General features: G+C 42.3%; 1 protein-coding gene across 5 annotated transcripts in view; it reads right to left on the bottom strand.

Moving 5' to 3' along the window:
* LOC148436261 (arf-GAP with GTPase, ANK repeat and PH domain-containing protein 3-like) overlaps window positions 1-23,524 on the bottom strand; it is a 281,879-nt gene that overhangs the window by 178,434 nt on the left and 79,921 nt on the right. For all 5 annotated transcript variants that reach the window (XM_088465112.1, XM_088465115.1, XM_088465113.1 and 2 more), the window contains exons 2-3: window positions 23,052-23,110; window positions 13,148-13,235 (exon numbers count right to left, since the gene is read on the bottom strand). In XM_088465112.1, coding sequence (XP_088321238.1) covers window positions 13,148-13,235; window positions 23,052-23,110 — 147 coding nt within the window. The remainder of the gene's footprint in view (window positions 1-13,147; window positions 13,236-23,051; window positions 23,111-23,524) is intronic.

Below are 23,524 nucleotides of genomic sequence, written 5' to 3' on the forward strand. Positions count from 1 at the left end.
CAATATACAGGGGAAATATAGAGAGAGCTATAGACAGATGTACATGGCAGATAATATACAGGGGAAATATAGAGGAAGCTATAGACAGATGTACATGGCAGATAATATACAGGGGAAATATAGAGGGAGCTATAGACATGGGAGATAATATACAGGGGAAATATAGAGAGCTATAGACAGATGTACATGGGAGATAATATACAGAGGAAATATAGATTCCTATAGACAGATGTACATGGGAGATAATATACAGGGGAAATATAGAGGAAGCTATAGACAGATGTACATGGGAGATAATATACAGGGGAAATATAGAGGAAGCTATAGACAGATGTACATGGGAGATAATATACAGGGGAAATATAGAATAAGCTATAGACAGATGTACATGGGAGATAATATACAGGGGAAATATAGAGGAAGCTATAGACAGATGTACATGGGAGATAATATACAGCGGAAATATAGAGGAAGCTATAGACAGATGTACATGGGAGATAATATACAGGGGAAATATAGAGAGAGCTATAGACAGATGTACATGGGAGATAATATACATGGGAGATATAGAGGAAGCTATAGACCTGGGAGATAATATACAGGGGAAATATAGAGAGAGCTATAGACAGATGTACATGGGAGATAATATACAGGGGAAATATAGAGGAAGCTATAGACAGATGTACATGGGAGATAATATACAGGGGAAATATAGAGGAAGCTATAGACAGATGTACATGGGAGATAATATACAGGGGAAATATAGAGGAAGCTATAGACAGATGTACATGGGAGATAATATACAGGGGAAATATAGAATAAGCTATAGACAGATGTACATGGGAGATAATATACAGGGGAAATATAGAGGAAGCTATAGACAGATGTACATGGGAGATAATATACAGCGGAAATATAGAGGAAGCTATAGACAGATGTACATGGGAGATATAGATGGAGCTATAGACCTGAGAGATATAGATGGAGCTATAGACCTGGGAGATAATATACAGGGGAAACAGAGAGAGCTATAGACAGATGTACATGGGAGATAATATGCAGGGGAGATATAGAGGAAGCTATAGACAGATGTACATGGGAGATAATATACAGGGGAAATACAGAGGAAGCTATAGACAGATGTACATGGGAGATAATATACAGGGGAAATATAGAGGGAGCTATAGACAGATGTACATGGGAGATAATATACAGGGGAAATATAGAGGAAGCTATATATACAGGGCAAATATAGAGGGAGCTATAGACAGATGTACATGGCAGATAATATACAGGGTAAATATAGAGGAAGCTATAGACAGATGTACATGGGAGATAATATACAGGGTAAATATAGAGGAAGCTATAGACAGATGTACATGGGAGATAATATACAGGGTAAATATAGAGGAAGCTATAGACAGATGTACATGGGAGATAATATACAGGGGAAATATAGAGGAAGCTATAGACAGATGTACATGGGAGATAATATACAGGGGAAATATAGAGGAAGCTATAGACAGATGTACATGGCAGATAATATACAGGGGAAATAGAGGAAGCTATAGACAGATGTACATGGGAGATAATATATAGGGGAAATATAGACCTGGGAGATAATATACAGGGGAAATATAGAGAGAGCTATAGACAGATGTACATGGGAGATAATATACATGGGAGATATAGAGGGAGCTATAGACCTGGGAGATAATATACAGGGGAAATATAGAGAGAGCTATAGACAGATGTACATGGGAGATAATATACATGGGAGATATAGATGGAGCTATAGACCTGGGAGATATAGATGGAGCTATAGACCTGGGAGATAATATACAGGGGAAACAGAGAGAGCTATAGACAGATGTACATGGGAGATAATATGCAGGGGAGATATAGAGGAAGCTATAGACAGATGTACATGGGAGATAATATACAGGGGAAATATAGAGAGAGCTATAGACAGATGTACATGGGAGAAAAATATACATGGGAGATATAGTGGGAGCTATAGACCTGGGAGATAATATACAGGGGAAATATAGAGAGAGCTATAGACAGATGTACATGGGAGATAATATACAGGGGAAATATAGAGGAAGCTATAGACAGATGCACATGGGAGATAATATACAGGGGAAATAGAGAGAGCTATAGACAGATGTACATTGGAGATAATATACAGGGGAAATATAGAGAGAGCTATAGACAGATGTACATGGCAGATAATATACAGGGGAAATATAGAGGAAGCTATAGACAGATGTACATGGGAGATAATATACAGGGGAAATATAGAGGAAGCTATAGACAGATGTACATGGGAGATAATATACAGGGGAAATATAGAGGAAGCTATAGACAGATGTACATGGGAGATAATATACAGGGGAAATATAGAGAGAGCTATAGACAGATGTACATGGGAGATAATATACATGGGAGATATAGAGGAAGCTATAGACCTGGGAGATAATATACAGGGGAAATATAGAGAGAGCTATAGACAGATGTACATGGGAGATAATATACAGGGGAAATATAGAGGAAGCTATAGACAGATGTACATGGGAGATAATATACAGGGGAAATATAGAGAGCTATAGACAGATGTACATTGGAGATAATATACAGGGGAAATATAGAGAGAGCTATAGACAGATGTACATGGCAGATAATATACAGGGGAAATATAGAGGAAGCTATAGACAGATGTACATGGCAGATAATATACAGGGGAAATATAGAGAGAGCTATAGACAGATGTACATGGGAGATAATATACAGGGGAAATATAGAGAGAGCTATAGACAGATGTACATGGGTGATAATATACAGGGGAAATATAGAGGAAGCTATAGACAGATGTACATGGGAGATAATATACAGGGGAAATATAGAGTAAGCTATAGACAGATGTACATGGGAGATAATATACAGGGGAAATATAGAGGAAGCTATAGACAGATGTACATGGGAGATAATATACAGGGGAAATATAGAATAAGCTATAGACAGATGTACATGGGAGATAATATACAGGGGAAATATAGAGGAAGCTATAGACAGATGTACATGGGAGATAATATACAGCGGAAATATAGAGGAAGCTATAGACAGATGTACATGGGAGATAATATACAGGGGAAATATAGAGAGAGCTATAGACAGATGTACATGGGAGATAATATACATGGGAGATATAGAGGAAGCTATAGACCTGGGAGATATTATACAGGGGAAATATAGAGAGAGCTATAGACAGATGTACATGGGAGATAATATACAGGGGAAATATAGAGGAAGCTATAGACAGATGTACATGGGAGATAATATACAGGGGAAATATAGAGGAAGCTATAGACAGATGTACATGGGAGATAATATACAGGGGAAATATAGAGGAAGCTATAGACAGATGTACATGGGAGATAATATACAGGGGAAATATAGAATAAGCTATAGACAGATGTACATGGGAGATAATATACAGGGGAAATATAGAGGAAGCTATAGACAGATGTACATGGGAGATAATATACAGCGGAAATATAGAGGAAGCTATAGACAGATGTACATGGGAGATAATATACAGGGGAAATATAAAGGAAGCTATAGACAGATGTACATGGGAGATAATATACAGGGGAAATATAAAGTAAGCTATAGACAGATGTACATGGGAGATAATATACAGGGGAAATATAGAGGAAGCTATAGACAGATGTACATGGGAGATAATATACAGGGGAAATATAGAGGAAGCTATAGACAGATGTACATGGGAGATAATATACAGGGGAAATATAGAATAAGCTATAGACAGATGTATATGGGAGATAATATACAGGGGAAATATAGAGGAAGCTATAGACAGATGTACATGGGAGATAATATACAGCGGAAATATAGAGGAAGCTATAGACAGATGTACATGGGAGATAATATACAGGGGAAATATAGAGAGAGCTATAGACAGATGTACATGGGAGATAATATACATGGGAGATATAGAGGAAGCTATAGACCTGGGAGATAATATACAGGGGAAATATAGAGAGAGCTATAGACAGATGTACATGGGAGATAATATACAGGGGAAATATAGAGGAAGCTATAGACAGATGCACATGGGAGATAATATACAGGGGAAATAGAGAGAGCTATAGACAGATGTACATTGGAGATAATATACAGGGGAAATATAGAGAGAGCTATAGACAGATGTACATGGCAGATAATATACAGGGGAAATATAGAGGAAGCTATAGACAGATGTACATGGGAGATAATATACAGGGGAAATATAGAGGAAGCTATAGACAGATGTACATGGGAGATAATATACAGGGGAAATATAGAGGAAGCTATAGACAGATGTACATGGGAGATAATATACAGGGGAAATATAGAGAGAGCTATAGACAGATGTACATGGGAGATAATATACATGGGAGATATAGAGGAAGCTATAGACCTGGGAGATAATATACAGGGGAAATATAGAGAGAGCTATAGACAGATGTACATGGGAGATAATATACAGGGGAAATATAGAGGAAGCTATAGACAGATGTACATGGGAGATAATATACAGGGGAAATATAGAGAGCTATAGACAGATGTACATTGGAGATAATATACAGGGGAAATATAGAGAGAGCTATAGACAGATGTACATGGCAGATAATATACAGGGGAAATATAGAGGAAGCTATAGACAGATGTACATGGCAGATAATATACAGGGGAAATATAGAGAGAGCTATAGACAGATGTACATGGGAGATAATATACAGGGGAAATATAGAGAGAGCTATAGACAGATGTACATGGGTGATAATATACAGGGGAAATATAGAGGAAGCTATAGACAGATGTACATGGGAGATAATATACAGGGGAAATATAGAGTAAGCTATAGACAGATGTACATGGGAGATAATATACAGGGGAAATATAGAGGAAGCTATAGACAGATGTACATGGGAGATAATATACAGGGGAAATATAGAATAAGCTATAGACAGATGTACATGGGAGATAATATACAGGGGAAATATAGAGGAAGCTATAGACAGATGTACATGGGAGATAATATACAGCGGAAATATAGAGGAAGCTATAGACAGATGTACATGGGAGATAATATACAGGGGAAATATAGAGAGAGCTATAGACAGATGTACATGGGAGATAATATACATGGGAGATATAGAGGAAGCTATAGACCTGGGAGATATTATACAGGGGAAATATAGAGAGAGCTATAGACAGATGTACATGGGAGATAATATACAGGGGAAATATAGAGGAAGCTATAGACAGATGTACATGGGAGATAATATACAGGGGAAATATAGAGGAAGCTATAGACAGATGTACATGGGAGATAATATACAGGGGAAATATAGAGGAAGCTATAGACAGATGTACATGGGAGATAATATACAGGGGAAATATAGAATAAGCTATAGACAGATGTACATGGGAGATAATATACAGGGGAAATATAGAGGAAGCTATAGACAGATGTACATGGGAGATAATATACAGCGGAAATATAGAGGAAGCTATAGACAGATGTACATGGGAGATAATATACAGGGGAAATATAAAGGAAGCTATAGACAGATGTACATGGGAGATAATATACAGGGGAAATATAAAGTAAGCTATAGACAGATGTACATGGGAGATAATATACAGGGGAAATATAGAGGAAGCTATAGACAGATGTACATGGGAGATAATATACAGGGGAAATATAGAGGAAGCTATAGACAGATGTACATGGGAGATAATATACAGGGGAAATATAGAATAAGCTATAGACAGATGTACATGGGAGATAATATACAGGGGAAATATAGAGGAAGCTATAGACAGATGTACATGGGAGATAATATACAGCGGAAATATAGAGGAAGCTATAGACAGATGTACATGGGAGATAATATACAGGGGAAATATAGAGAGAGCTATAGACAGATGTACATGGGAGATAATATACATGGGAGATATAGAGGAAGCTATAGACCTGGGAGATAATATACAGGGGAAATATAGAGAGAGCTATAGACAGATGTACATGGGAGATAATATACAGGGGAAATATAGAGGAAGCTATAGACAGATGTACATGGGAGATAATATACAGGGGAAATATAGAGGAAGCTATAGACAGATGTACATGGGAGATAATATACAGGGGAAATATAGAGGAAGCTATAGACAGATGTACATGGGAGATAATATACAGGGGAAATATAGAGGAAGCTATAGACAGATGTACATGGGAGATAATATACAGGGGAAATATAGAGAGAGCTATAGACAGATGTACATGGCAGATAATATACAGGGGAAATATAGAGGAAGCTATAGACAGATGTACATGGCAGATAATATACAGGGGAAATATAGAGGGAGCTATAGACATGGGAGATAATATACAGGGGAAATATAGAGAGCTATAGACAGATGTACATGGGAGATAATATACAGAGGAAATATAGAGAGCTATAGACAGATGTACATGGGAGATAATATACAGGGGAAATATAGAGACAGCTATAGACAGATGTACATGGGAGATAATATACATGGGAGATATAGAGGGAGCTATAGACAGATGTACATGGGAGATAATATACAGGGGAAATATAGAGGGAGCTATAGACAGATGTACATGGGAGATAATATACAAGGGAAATATAGAGGGAGCTATAGACAGATGTACATAGTATAGAAGAAATCACGTGTATGAGAAGAGAAAGATACAGAACTTCCTGTACATAATCTCTAGAACAGATCATGTATTATCTATCATGCACCCTGCAACATATGTGACACTGCAAGTTCTTACATTGAAGTGAAAAAAGTCATGAGATTGCAGTATGCAAAGGTAATGGCAGATGGTGCCACTGTACAGTAACATCCTGGAAATGCCCAGACCTACCAGTTGTAATCTGACATCTCCTGTGCCAGTCTGAACCACAGACTGCTTACAGCAAAGCTACTTGAATTATCAGTGTTCGACAGCAAGTTTGGGTGCCCAACAAATGGGATATTCCATTTGCGAAGTTGTGCGTACATTCAACATTCCTCAATCTACTGTGTCACGTGTGTACGGGGAATACGTCATGGAAGGAATTACCACCCAACGTGGACAGAGCAATGGCCGACCATGGGTGCTTAATGATTGTGACCAGCGGTGTCTGGCCAGAATTGTCCATGGTAATAGACAAGCAACACTGACTCAATTCACAGCCACATTCAGTGCGGGAGGTACAGACACACATCCAGCAGTCAGTGCGGGAGGTGCAGACACACATCCAGCAGTCAGTGCGGGAGGTGCAGACACACATCCAGCAGTCAGTGCGGGAGGTGCAGACACACATCCAGCAGTCAGTGCGGGAGGTGCAGACACACATCCAGCAGTCAGTGCGGGAGGTGCAGACACACATCCAGCAGTCAGTGCGGGAGGTGCAGACACACATCCAGCAGTCAGTGCGGGAGGTGCAGACCCACATCCAGCAGTCAGTGCGGGAGGTGCAGACCCACATCCAGCAGTCAGTGCGGGAGGTGCAGACCCACATCCAGCAGTCAGTGCGGGAGGTGCAGACCCACATCCAGCAGTCAGTGCGGGAGGTGCAGACCCACATCCAGCAGTCAGTGCGGGAGGTGCAGACCCATATCCAGCAGTCAGTGCGGGAGGTACAGACCCATATCCAGCAGTCAGTGCGGGAGGTACAGACCCATATCCAGCAGTCAGTGCGGGAGGTACAGACCCATATCCAGCAGTCAGTGCGGGAGGTACAGACCCATATCCAGCAGTCAGTGCGGGAGGTACAGACCCATATCCAGCAGTCAGTGCGGGAGGTACAGACCCATATCCAGCAGTCAGTGCGGGAGGTACAGACCCACATCCAGCAGTCAGTGCGGGAGGTACAGACCCACATCCAGCAGTCAGTGCGGGAGGTACAGACCCACATCCAGCAGTCAGTGCGGGAGGTACAGACCCATATCCAGCAGTCAATGCTGGAGGTACAGACCCATATCCAGCAGTCAGTGCTGGAGGTACAGACCCATATCCAGCAGTCAGTGCGGGAGGTGCAGACCCACATCCAGCAGTCAGTGCGGGAGGTGCAGACACACATCCAGCAGTCAGTGCGGGAGGTGCAGACACACATCCAGCAGTCAGTGCGGGAGGTGCAGACACACATCCAGCAGTCAGTGCGGGAGGTGCAGACCCACATCCAGCAGTCAGTGCGGGAGGTGCAGACCCATATCCAGCAGTCAGTGCGGGAGGTGCAGACCCATATCCAGCAGTCAGTGCGGGAGGTGCAGACCCATATCCAGCAGTCAGTGCGGGAGGTGCAGACCCATATCCAGCAGTCAGTGCGGGAGGTACAGACCCATATCCAGCAGTCAGTGCGGGAGGTACAGACCCATATCCAGCAGTCAGTGCGGGAGGTACAGACCCATATCCAGCAGTCAGTGCGGGAGGTACAGACCCATATCCAGCAGTCAGTGCGGGAGGTACAGACCCATATCCAGCAGTCAGTGCGGGAGGTACAGACCCATATCCAGCAGTCAGTGCGGGAGGTACAGACCCATATCCAGCAGTCAGTGCGGGAGGTACAGACACACATCCAGCAGTCAGTGCGGGAGGTACAGACCCACATCCAGCAGTCAGTGCGGGAGGTACAGACCCATATCCAGCAGTCAATGCTGGAGGTACAGACCCATATCCAGCAGTCAGTGCTGGAGGTACAGACCCATATCCAGCAGTCAGTGCGGGAGGTACAGACCCACATCCAGCAGTCAGTGCGGGAGGTACAGACACATATCCAGCAGTCAGTGCAGGAGGTACAGACACATATCCAGCAGTCAGTGCAGGAGGTACAGACACATATCCAGCAGTCAGTGCGGGAGGTACAGACCCACATCCAGCAGTCAGTGCAGGAGGTACAGACACATATCCAGCAGTCAGTGCAGGAGGTACAGACACATATCCAGCAGTCAGTGCAGGAGGTACAGACACACATCCAGCAGTCAATGCAGCGTTCTTTAGCTTCCATGGGATATGGGAGCAGAAGATCCCCCTGCTACCACTATGACACCGGACACAGTGCCTCACATGGGCCTGTGATGTTGCTAATTGGACCCTGGAGGACTGGCAACATGTGGTGTGGTCCAATGAGTCACGGTTCCAGTTGTGGTGTGGCGCAAACCCCATAAGGCATTGGCCCCCAATTGTCAACAAGGCACAGTGCAGGCCATTGGCAGTTCCAAAATGGTGTTGGGTGTGTTCATATGCCATTTGTTGGGTCCGCTGGTCCCCCGGAACACCTCATTGTCCGGTAATCGCTATGCTGTATTGCTTGATGACCATTTGCAACTCTTCATGGACCCCCACAAAAATGGAACATTCCAGCAGGATAATGCACAGTGTCATCGGTCCCAAGTTGTCAGTTCGAAGAGCATTCTGGGGATTTCCAACAAATGGTGTGGCCATTACGTTTGCCATATATGGACCCAATTTAGCATTTATGGGACGTGGTGGAGAGGCACATTCGAAGCCAAGATCCTGCACCTACAAATATCAGGGAGCTGTGGGAATCTATACAGATGGCATGGGTCACCTGGCTTGTTTAGAAGACATTGCTGACACCAGGGGGAAGGCTTCGGTCCATGAACTCTGGATGCATCATTATTTTTAGAGGGTATAGTGAGTCCATGAACGCTGGATGCATCATTGTAAAATTGTACAGTGAGCCCATGAACGCTGGATGCATCATTATACATTGGTATAGTGAGTCCATGAATGCTGGATGCATTATTATACGTTGGTACAGTGAGTCCATGAACGCTGGATGCATCATTATACGTTGGTACAGTGAGCCCATGAACGCTGGATGCATCATTATACGTTGGTATAGTGAGTCCATGAATGCTGGATGCATTATTATACATTGGTACAGTGAGTCCATGAACGCTGGATGTATCATCATTATACGTTGGTACAGTGAGTCCATGAACTCTGGATGCATCATCATTATACGTTGGTACAGTGAGTCCATGAACGGTGGATGCATCATTATAAGTTGGTACAATGAGTCCATGAACGCTGGATGCATCATTATACGTTGGTACAGTGAGTCCATGAACGCTGGATGCATCATTATACGTTGGTACAGTGAGTCCATGAACGCTGGATATAGCATTATACGATGGTATAGTGAGTCCATGAACGCTGGATGCATCATTATACGTTGGTACAGTGAGTCCATGAACGCTGGATATAGCATTATACGATGGTATAGTGAGTCCATGAACGCTGGATGCATCATTATACGTTGGTACAGTGAGTCCATGAACGCTGGATATAGCATTATATAATGGTACAGTGAGTCCATGAACGCTGGATGCATCATTATACGATGGTATAGTGAGTCCATGAACGCTGGATGCATCATTATACGATGGTATAGTGAGTCCATGAACGCTGGATGCATCATTATACGTTGGTACAGTGAGTCCATGAACGCTGGATGCATCATTATACGTTGGTACAGTGAGTCCATGAACGCTGGATATAGCATTATATAATGGTACAGTGAGTCCATGAACGCAGGATGCATCATTATACGATGGTATAGTGAGTCCATGAACGCTGGATGCATCATTATACGTTGGTACAGTGAGTCCATGAACGCTGGATATAGCATTATATAATGGTACAGTGAGTCCATGAATGCTGGGTGCATCATTATACGATGGTATAGTGAGTCCATGAACGCTGGATATAGCATTATATAATGGTTCAGTGAGTCCATGAACGCTGGATGCATCATTATACGTTGGTACAGTGAGTCCATGAACGCTGGATATAGCATTATATAATGGTTCAGTGAGTCCATGAACGCTGGATGCATCATTATACGATGGTATAGTGAGTCCATGAACGCTGGATGCATCATTATACGATGGTACAGTGAGTCCATGAACGCTGGATGCATCATTATACGTTGGTACAGTGAGTCCATGAACGCTGGATGCATCATTATACGTTGGTATAGTGAGTCCATGAACGCTGGGTGCATCATTATACATTGGTACAGTGAGTCCATGAACACTGGATGCATCCTCATTATAAAAAGGTGATTATCTCTGAAGACGCTCTCGCTGTGTAGAGACCAGCACCGCCACGGTGACTGAGAATCCATCAAGCAATACATAGCTATTCATCTCTGAAGATTCTTCCGCTGTGTAGAGACCAGCATCGCCATTATAGAAGGATACAGTGAGTGCATGAACGCTGGATGCATCATCACTATAAGAGTGTACAGTGGCATCACTATGGGGGTATGCGGGCCGCACCTAGGTTTCACCCTTGGAAAGGGTGACACCAAAATGCCGGCTCTTTCTCAGTGACAGGAGCCGGGTGCTGCAGTGTCCCTTGTCACAGAGAAGGAGCCAACAGTGCAGGCACTAGCCTACGAGATAAGCCCAGCACCTCCGGGGATGCTGGGCACACCACTGAAGAGAGGCATTCATGATTTCCCGATAGGCCACCCCCCTTAAGTTAGACCACGCCTCCTTTTCCCTTGATGCATCCTAGGTGCTTATCTCTGAAGGCGCTTCCGGTGTGGGGAGACCAGCACCGCCATGGTGACAGAAGAGGTAGACCACACATTGCCATGGTGACAGTAGAGGTAGACCACTCATTGCCATGGTGACAGTAGAGGTAGACCACGCATTGCCATGGTGACAGTAGAGGTAGACCACTCATTGCCATGGTGACAGTAGAGGTAGACCACGCATTGCCATGGTGACAGTAGAGGTAGACCACGCATTGCCATGGTGACTGGAGAGGTAGACCACGCATTGCCATGGTGACTGGAGAGGTAGACCACGCATTGCCATGGTGACTGGAGAGGTAGACCACGCATTGCCATGGTGACAGGAGAGGTAGACCACGCATTGCCATGGTGACAGAAGAGGTAGACCACGCATTGCCATGGTGACAGAAGAGGTAGACCAGCACCGCCATGGTGACAGAAGAAGTAAACCACACATTGCGATGGTGAAAGGAGAGGTAGACTACGTATTGCCATGGTGACAGAAGAGGTAGACCACGCATTGCAATGGTGACAGTAGAGGTAGACCACGCATTGCCATGGTGACAGTAGAGGTAGACCACTCATTGCCATGGTGACAGTAGAGGTAGACCACTCATTGCCATGGTGACAGTAGAGGTAGACCACGCATTGCCATGGTGACAGTAGAGGTAGACCACGCATTGCCATGGTGACAGTAGAGGTAGACCACGCATTGCCATGGTGACAGTAGAGGTAGACCACGCATTGCCATGGTGACAGAAGAGGTAGACCACGCATTGCCATGGTGACAGAAGAGGTAGACCACGCATTGCCATGGTGACAGAAGAGGTAGACCACGCATTGCCATGGTGCCAGTAGAGGTAGACCACGCATTGCCATGGTGCCAGTAGAGGTAGACCACGCATTGCCATGGTGCCAGTAGAGGTAGACCACGCATTGCCATGGTGCCAGTAGAGGTAGACCACTCATTGCCATGGTGCCAGTAGAGGTAGACCACGCATTGCCATGGTGCCAGTAGAGGTAGACCACGCATTGCCATGGTGACAGTAGAGGTAGACCACTCATTGCCATGTGACAGTAGAGGTAGACCACGCATTGCCATGGTGACAGTAGAGGTAGACCACTCATTTCCATGTGACAGTAGAGGTAGACCACTCATTGCCATGGTGACAGTAGAGGTAGACCACTCATTGCCATGGTGACAGTAGAGGTAGACCATGCATTGCCATGGTGACAGTAGAGGTAGACCACACATTGCCATGGTGACAGAAGAGGTAGACCACGCATTGCCATGGTGACAGTAGAGGTAGACCACACATTGCCATGGTGACAGAAGAGGTAGACCACGCATTGCCATGGTGACAGAAGAGGTAGACCACGCATTGCCATGGTGACAGTAGAGGTAGATCACACATTGCCATGGTGACAGTAGAGGTAGACCACGCATTGCCATGGTGACAGTAGAGGTAGACCACGCATTGCCATGGTGACAGAAGAGGTAGACCACTTACCTTCAGGGGATTCTTCCTGAACATATGTTCCCGTAAGATATCGATGAACCAAAGCAGATTTCCCACTGGAAAGATTACCTACAATGCCCTGCAACAAATTGTAACAAAAGAGTAGTTTTAGAATACATTACTGATATAGATGTATAATGTACTGATATAGATGTATAATGTACTAATATACTGATATAGATGTATAATGTACTGATGTACTGATATAGATGTATAATGTACTGATATAGATGTATAATGTACTGATATAGATGTATAATGTACTGATATAGATGTATAATGTACTGATATAGATGTATAATGTACTGATGTACTGATATAGATGTATAATGTACTGATGTACTGATATAGATGTATAATGTACTGATATAGATGTATAATGTACTGATGTACTGATATAGATGTATAATGTACTGATATAGATGTATAATGTACTGATATAGATGTATAATGTACTGATATAGATGTATAATGTACTGATATAGATGTATAATGTACTGATGTACTGATATAGATGTATAATGTACTGATATAGATGTATAATGTACTGATGTACTGATATAGATGTATAATGTACTGATATAGATGTATAATGTACTGATATAGATGTATAATGTACTGATATAGATGTATAATGTACTGATGTACTGATATAGATGTATAATGTACTGATGTACTGATATAGATGTATAATGTACTGATGTACTGATATAGATGTATAATGTACTGATATAGATGTATAATGTACTGATGTACTGATATAGATGTATAATGTACTGATATAGATGTATAATGTACTGATATAGATGTATAATGTACTGATATAGATGTATAATGTACTGATATAGATGTATAATGTACTGATGTACTGATATAGATGTATAATGTACTGATGTACTGATATAGATGTATAATGTACTGATATACTGATATAGATGTATAATGTACTGATATAGATGTATAATGTACTGATGTACTGATATAGATGTATAATGTACTGATATAGATGTATAATGTACTGATGTACTGATATAGATGTATAATGTACTGATGTACTGATATAGATGTATAATGTACTGATATAGATGTATAATATACTGATATAGATGTATAATGTACTGATGTACTGATATAGATGTATAATGTACTGATATAGATGTATAATATACTGATATAGATGTATAATGTACTGATATAGATGTATAATGTACTGATATACTGATATAGATGTATAATGTACTGATATAGATGTATAATGTACTGATATACTGATATAGATGTATAATGTACTGATATAGATGTATAATGTACTGATATAGATGTATAATGTACTGATATACTGATATAGATGTATAATGTACTGATATAGATGTATAATGTACTGATGTACTGATATAGATGTATAATGTACTGATGTACTGATATAGATGTATAATGTACTGATGTACTGATATAGATGTATAATGTACTGATATAGATGTATAATGTACTGATGTACTGATATAGATGTATAATGTACTGATATAGATGTATAATGTACTGATATACTGATATAGATGTATAATGTACTGATATAGATGTATAATGTACTGATGTACTGATATAGATGTATAATGTACTGATGTACTGATATAGATGTATAATGTACTGATGTACTGATATAGATGTATAATGTACTGATATAGATGTATAATGTACTGATGTACTGATATAGATGTATAATGTACTGATATAGATGTATAATGTACTGATATACTGATATAGATGTATAATGTACTGATGTACTGATATAGATGTATAATGTACTGCAGTGTAATATGCTATGACAGGTTCAGGGAATAAGGAGGAAGCATCTTATCACCTAATCACTCCGAGCAATCATCTCAGCTTATCATACAGAGAACAGTATAATACAATATTATAAAGCCGCGATCACTAGATAGCGCACAGTAGCTCCAGTACAGTATGAAATTTATGGCGAGTCCTCATCTCCGCACAAGCTGCCAGTGCACCAGCCACCTCGTGGGCAGAATACGAACACATACAGGCGTCTCCTGCCACATCTCTCCTACATTCACGCCCAACAGCCCCTCTCGGAGCACCAGGTCCCATAGGACTCTGCTGGCGTCGTTTCCACATCTCTCATGCTAAAATGTGTCTTAGTCGCAATGTTCTGTAACTAGGACGCACCAGAATGTATATGGAGACTGCGCTGAGTAATGTGATATGTGACACCTGTATATCTGTGTGCACCTGAGTCTGTATATAGGAGTCTGCGCTGAGTAATGTGATATGTGACACCTGTATAGCTGTGTGCTCCTGAGTCTGTATATGGGAGACTGCACTGAGTAATGTGATATGTGACACCTGTATATCTGTGTGCTCCTGAGTCTGTGTATAGGAGACTGTGCTGAGTAATGTGATATGTGACACCTGTATATCTGTGTGCTCCTGAGTCTGTATACAGGAGACTACGCTGAGTAATGTGATATGTGACACCTGTATATCTGTGGGCTCCTGAGTCTGTATAGGGGAGACTGCGCTGAGTAATGTGATATGTGACACCTGTATATCTGTGTGCACCTGAGTCTGTATATAGGAGTCTGCGCTGAGTAATGTGATATGTGACACCTGTATAGCTGTGTGCTCCTGAGTCTGTATATGGGAGACTGCACTGAGTAATGTGATATGTGACACCTGTATATCTGTGTGCTCCTGAGTCTGTATATGGGAGACTGCGCTGAGTAATGTGATAGGTGACACCTGTATATCTGTGTGCTCCTGAGTCTGTATATAGGAGTCTGCGCTGAGTAATGTGATATGTGACACCTGTATATCTGTGGGCTCCTGAGTCTGTATAGGGGAGACTGCGCTGAGTAATGTGATATGTGACACCTGTATATCTGTGTGCACCTGAGTCTGTATAGGGGAGTCTGCGCTGAGTAATGTGATATGTGACACCTGTATATCTGTGTGCACCTGAGTCTGTATATAGGAGTCTGCGCTGAGTAATGTGATATGTGACACCTGTATAGCTGTGTGCTCCTGAGTCTGTATATGGGAGACTGCACTGAGTAATGTGATATGTGACACCTGTATATCTGTGTGCACCTGAGTCTGTATATGGAGACTGCGCTGAGTAATGTGATATGTGACACCTGTATATATGTGTGCTCCTGAGTCTGTATATGGGAGACTGTGCTGAGTAATGTGATAGGTGACACCTGTATATCTGTGTGCTCCTGAGTCTGTATATAGGAGACTGCGCTGAGTAATGTGATATGTGACACCTGTATATATGTGTGCTCCTGAGTCTATGTATAGGAGACTGTGCTGAGTAATGTGATATGTGACACCTGTATATCTGTGTGCTCCTGAGTCTGTATATGGAGACTGCGCTGAGTAATGTGATATGTGACACCTGTATATCTGTGTGCTCCTGAGTCTGTATATGGGAGACTGCGCTGAGTAATGTGATATGTGACACCTGTATATCTGTGTGCACCTGAGTCTGTATATAGGAGTCTGCGCTGAGTAATGTGATATGTGACACCTGTATATCTGCGTGCACCTGAGTCTGTATATAGGAGTCTGCGCTGAGTAATGTGATATGTGACACCTGTATATCTGTGTGCTCCTGAGTCTGTATATAGGAGACTGGGCTGAGTAATGTGATAGGTGACACCTGTATATCTGTGTGCTCCTGAGTCTGTATATGGTAGACTGCGCTGAGTAATGTGATGTGTGACACCTGTATATCTGTGTGCTCCTGAGTCTGTATATAGGAGACTGCGCTGAGTAATGTGATATGTGACACCTGTATATCTGTGTGCTCCTGAGTCTGTATACAGGAGACTACGCTGAGTAATGTGATATGTGACACCTGTATATCTGTGTGCTCCTGAGTCTGTATATAGGAGACTGTGCTGAGTAATGTGATATGTGACACCTGTATATCTGTGTGCTCCTGAGTCTGTATATAGGAGTCTGCGCTGAGTAATGTGATATGTGACACCTGTATAGCTGTGTGCTCCTGAGTCTGTGTATAGGAGACTGCGCTGAGTAATGTGATATGTGACACCTGTATATCTGTGGGCTCCTGAGTCTGTATAGGGGAGACTGCGCTGAGTAATGTGATATGTGACACCTGTATATCTGTGTGCACCTGAGTCTGTATATAGGAGTCTGCGCTGAGTAATGTGATATGTGACACCTGTATAGCTGTGTGCTCCTGAGTCTGTGTATAGGAGACTGTGCTGAGTAATGTGATATGTGACACCTGTATATCTGTGTGCTCCTGAGTCTGTGTATAGGAGTCTGCGCTGAGTAATGTGATATGTGACACCTGTATAGCTGTGTGCTCCTGAGTCTGTGTATAGGAGACTGCGCTGAGTAATGTGATATGTGACACCTGTATATCTGTGGGCTCCTGAGTCTGTATAGGGGAGACTGCGCTGAGTAATGTGATATGTGACACCTGTATATCTGTGTGCACCTGAGTCTGTATATAGGAGTCTGCGCTGAGTAATGTGATATGTGACACCTGTATAGCTGTGTGCTCCTGAGTCTGTATATGGGAGACTGCACTGAGTAATGTGATATGTGACACCTGTATATCTGTGTGCTCCTGAGTCTGTGTATAGGAGACTGTGCTGAGTAATGTGATATGTGACACCTGTATATCTGTGTGCTCCTGAGTCTGTATATAGGAGTCTGCGCTGAGTAATGTGATATGTGACACCTGTATAGCTGTGTGCTCCTGAGTCTGTGTATAGGAGACTGCGCTGAGTAATGTGATATGTGACACCTGTATATCTGTGGGCTCCTGAGTCTGTATAGGGGAGACTGCGCTGAGTAATGTGATATGTGACACCTGTATATCTGTGTGCACCTGAGTCTGTATATAGGAGTCTGCGCTGAGTAATGTGATATGTGACACCTGTATAGCTGTGTGCTCCTGAGTCTGTATATGGGAGACTGCACTGAGTAATGTGATATGTGACACCTGTATATCTGTGTGCACCTGAGTCTGTATATGGAGACTGCGCTGAGTAATGTGATATGTGACACCTGTATATCTGTGTGCTCCTGAGTCTGTATATGGGAGACTGCACTGAGTAATGTGATATGTGACACCTGTATATCTGTGTGCACCTGAGTCTGTATATGGAGACTGCGCTGAGTAATGTGATATGTGACACCTGTATATATGTGTGCTCCTGAGTCTGTATATGGGAGACTGTGCTGAGTAATGTGATAGGTGACACCTGTATATCTGTGTGCTCCTGAGTCTGTATATAGGAGACTGCGCTGAGTAATGTGATATGTGACACCTGTATATATGTGTGCTCCTGAGTCTGTGTATAGGAGACTGTGCTGAGTAATGTGATATGTGACACCTGTATATCTGTGTGCTCCTGAGTCTGTATATGGAGACTGCGCTGAGTAATGTGATATGTGACACCTGTATATCTGTGTGCTCCTGAGTCTGTATATGGAGACTGCGCTGAGTAATGTGATATGTGACACCTGTATATCTGTGTGCTCCTGAGTCTGTATATGGGAGACTGCGCTGAGTAATGTGATATGTGACACCTGTATATCTGTGTGCACCTGAGTCTGTATATAGGAGTCTGCGCTGAGTAATGTGATATGTGACACCTGTATATCTGCGTGCACCTGAGTCTGTATATAGGAGTCTGCGCTGAGTAATGTGATATGTGACACCTGTATATCTGTGTGCTCCTGAGTCTGTATATAGGAGACTGGGCTGAGTAATGTGATAGGTGACACCTGTATATCTGTGTGCTCCTGAGTCTGTATATGGTAGACTGCGCTGAGTAATGTGATGTGTGACACCTGTATATCTGTGTGCTCCTGAGTCTGTATATAGGAGACTGCGCTGAGTAATGTGATATGTGACACCTGTATATCTGTGTGCTCCTGAGTCTGTATACAGGAGACTACGCTGAGTAATGTGATATGTGACACCTGTATATCTGTGTGCTCCTGAGTCTGTATATAGGAGACTGCGCTGAGTAATGTGATAGGTGACACCTGTATATCTGTGTGCTCCTGAGTCTGTATATGGAGACTGTGCTGAGTAATGTGATAGGTGACACCTGTATATCTGTGTGCTCCTGAGTCTGTATATAGGAGACTGCGCTGAGTAATGTGATATGTGACACCTGTATATCTGTGTGCTCCTGAGTCTGTATATGGAGACTGCGCTGAGTAATGTGATATGTGACACCTGTATATCTGTGTGCTCCTGAGTCTGTATACGGGAAACTGCGCTGAGTAATGTGATATGTGACACCTGTATATCTGTGTGCTCCTGAGTCTGTATACAGGAGACTACGCTGAGTAATGTGATATGTGACACCTGTATACCTGTGTGCTCCTGAGTCTGTATATAGGAGACTGCGCTGAGTAATGTGATATGTGACACCTGTATATCTGTGTGCTCCTGAGTCTGTATATGGAGACTGTGCTGAGTAATGTGATATGTGACACCTGTATATCTGTGTGCTCCTGAGTCTGTATATGGGAGACTGCGCTGAGTAATGTGATAGGTGACACCTGTATATCTGTGTGCTCCTGAGTCTGTATATGGGAGACTGCGCTGAGTAATGTGATATGTGACACCTGTATATATGTGTGCTCCTGAGTATGTATATGGGAGACTGTGCTGTGTAATGTGATATGTGACACCTGTATATCTGTGTGCTCCTGAGTCTGTATATGGGAGACTGCGCTGAGTAATGTGATATGTGACACCTGTATATCTGTGTGCTCCTGAGTCTGTATATAGGAGACTGCGCTGAGTAATGTGATATGTGACACCTGTATATCTATGTGCTCCTGAGTCTGTATATGGGAGACTGCGCTGAGTAATGTGATAGGTGACACCTGTATATCTGTGTGCTCCTGAGTCTGTATATAGGAGACTGCGCTGAGTAATGTGATATGTGACAAATGTATATCTGTGTGCTCCTGAGTCTGTATATAGGAGACTGCGCTGAGTAATGTGATATGTGACACCTGTATATCTGTGTGCTCCTGAGTCTGTATATGGAGACTGCGCTGAGTAATGTGATATGTGACACCTGTATATCTGTGTGCTCCTGAGTCTGTATACGGGAAACTGCGCTGAGTAATGTGATATGTGACACCTGTATATCTGTGTGCTCCTGAGTCTGTATACAGGAGACTACGCTGAGTAATGTGATATGTGACACCTGTATACCTGTGTGCTCCTGAGTCTGTATATAGGAGACTGCGCTGAGTAATGTGATATGTGACACCTGTATATCTGTGTGCTCCTGAGTCTGTATATGGGAGACTGCGCTGAGTAATGTGATAGGTGACACCTGTATATCTGTGTGCTCCTGAGTCTGTATATGGAGACTGTGCTGAGTAATGTGATATGTGACACCTGTATATCTATGTGCTCCTGAGTCTGTATATGGGAGACTGCGCTGAGTAATGTGATAGGTGACACCTGTATATCTGTGTGCTCCTGAGTCTGTATATGGGAGACTGCACTGAGTAATGTGATAGGTGACACCTGTATATCTGTGTGCTCCTGAGTCTGAATATGGGAGACTGTGCTGAGTAATGTGATAGGTGACACCTGTATATCTGTGTGCTCCTGAGTCTGTATATAGGAGACACACACACATAAATATAGTATATAGACATACTTATAGTATATATACATGTACAGTAAACATATATATATAGTATATACACACATATGCAGTATATACACATAGTATATACACACACAGTATACACACACATACATATAGTATATGCACAGACACATATATATAGTATATACACACATAGTATACACACACATACAGTATACACACACACATAGTATATACACACACATATATAGTATATACACACACACATATAGTATATACACACACACATATAGTATACACACACACATATAGTATACACACACACACACACATATAGTATATACACACACATATAGTATATACACACACACACATATAGTATATACACACACACACACACACACATATAGTATATACACACACACATATAGTATATACACACACACATAGTATATACACACACACACATATAGTATATACACACACACACACACACACACATAGTATATACACACACACACATAGTATATACACACACACACATATAGTATATACACACACACATAGTATATACACACACACACACATATAGTATATACACACACACATAGTATATACACACACACACACACACAGTATATACACACACACACACACAGTATATACACACACACACACACACAGTATATACACACACACAGTATATACACACACACACACACAGTATATACACACAGTATATACACACACACATTTAGTATATACACACACACACACACACAGTATATACACACACACATATAGTATATACAGACACACACATATAGTATATACAGACACACACATATAGTATATACACACACACACATAGTATATACACACACACACATATAGTATATACACACACACACATATAGTATATACACACACACATATAGTATATACACACACACACACATAGTATACACACACACACATATATAGTATATACACACACACATATAGTATATACACACACACACATATAGTATACACACACACACACACACATATAGTATACACACACACACACATATAGTATACACACACACACACATATAGTATACACACACACACATATAGTATACACACACACACACATATAGTATATACACACACACACATATAGTATACACACACACACACACACATATAGTATATACACACACACACACACATATAGTATATACACACACACACACATATAGTATATACACACACACACACATATAGTATATACACACACACACATATAGTATATACACACACACACATATAGTATACACACACACACACATAGTATACACACACACACACATATAGTATATACACACACATATAGTATATACACACACACACATAGTATACACACATATAGTATACACACACACACACACATATAGTATATACACACACACATATAGTATACACACACATATAGTATATACACACACACACACATATAGTATATACACACACACACACATATAGTATACACACACACACACACACACACACATATAGTATACACACACACTGATTTCATGCTCAGTAATCAGCCCCCTGCTCGGCTGTCCCCCCCTCTCCTTGTCCCTCTTGGGCCTGGATCTCGGCTGGTGCATTAATCTCTTCTGCTCAAGCAATAAATAGTTATGTTGGTCAATCAGGTTATTGTCTATTTTTATATCTCAAACAAGCACCTGGGAGGCTACAACCATCCGATGCTTCCGGATGAGTCTAAACGCCGCACATCCAATGGCAGAGAAGAAACACGTTGCCTATCTCTAAGCGCAAATTACATAATTATTAAACGGCGGCAGCGATTTCCTTGTACAAAGCGTCTTGTTCTGTACCAAAGCCGCAAACACCATGCAATGGTTCCAGCAGCACAGAGAACAACGCAGGTTCCCGGCTAGTCAGTATACTGTGCGCCAGGCGTATGTGTAATAGCCGCAGTGACAATATAAAAGAATGGATTTGGCTGAATTATTACAAATAACCCTGCACACTGAGGCCCAAAATCACACAACATCAGAGCAACGTTCCCCCATATAACAGGAAAGTACAGACAGAGGGGACAGTGACTGGTGGGATCTGGGGATTCTGACGCCACAGGAGAAATGTTGCTCGTTTCCATTCTAACCATCTCTTATACTGACCCAGCAGGACCGCGCAGCACAGCAGGATCAGGCTCTTACCACTTTTAGCTCAGGGACGGAACGGCTCAGAGTCCACTCCTGGCTGTTCACAAACGAGTCTGAAAGAAATGATGTCCAGTATTAGGGGAAAAAAGTCCAAGATACATAATTCATTAATCACAAATCACAGCGGCTCCCACAAAACACTGAATAATAGTCACCATCAGACCTGGAACCCACTGACGTATCACAGCTGGATATAGCAGATCCGGAACCCACTGACGTATCACAGCTGGATATAGCAGATCCGGAACCCCCCCGACGTAACACAGCTGGACACAGTAGCCCCGGAACCCCCCGACGTATCACAGCTGGACACAGTAGCTCCGGAACCCCCCGACGTATCACAGCTGGACACAGTAGCTCCGGAACCCCCCGACGTATCACAGCTGGACACAGTAGCTCCGGAACCCCCCGACGTATCACAGCTGGACACAGTAGCTCCGGAACCAACTGGCGTATCACAGCTGGAT

Source organism: Taudactylus pleione, unplaced genomic scaffold (genome assembly GCF_031769625.1).
Source record: "Taudactylus pleione unplaced genomic scaffold, aTauple2 ptg001851l, whole genome shotgun sequence".
NCBI classification, from domain to species: domain Eukaryota; kingdom Metazoa; phylum Chordata; class Amphibia; order Anura; family Myobatrachidae; genus Taudactylus; species Taudactylus pleione.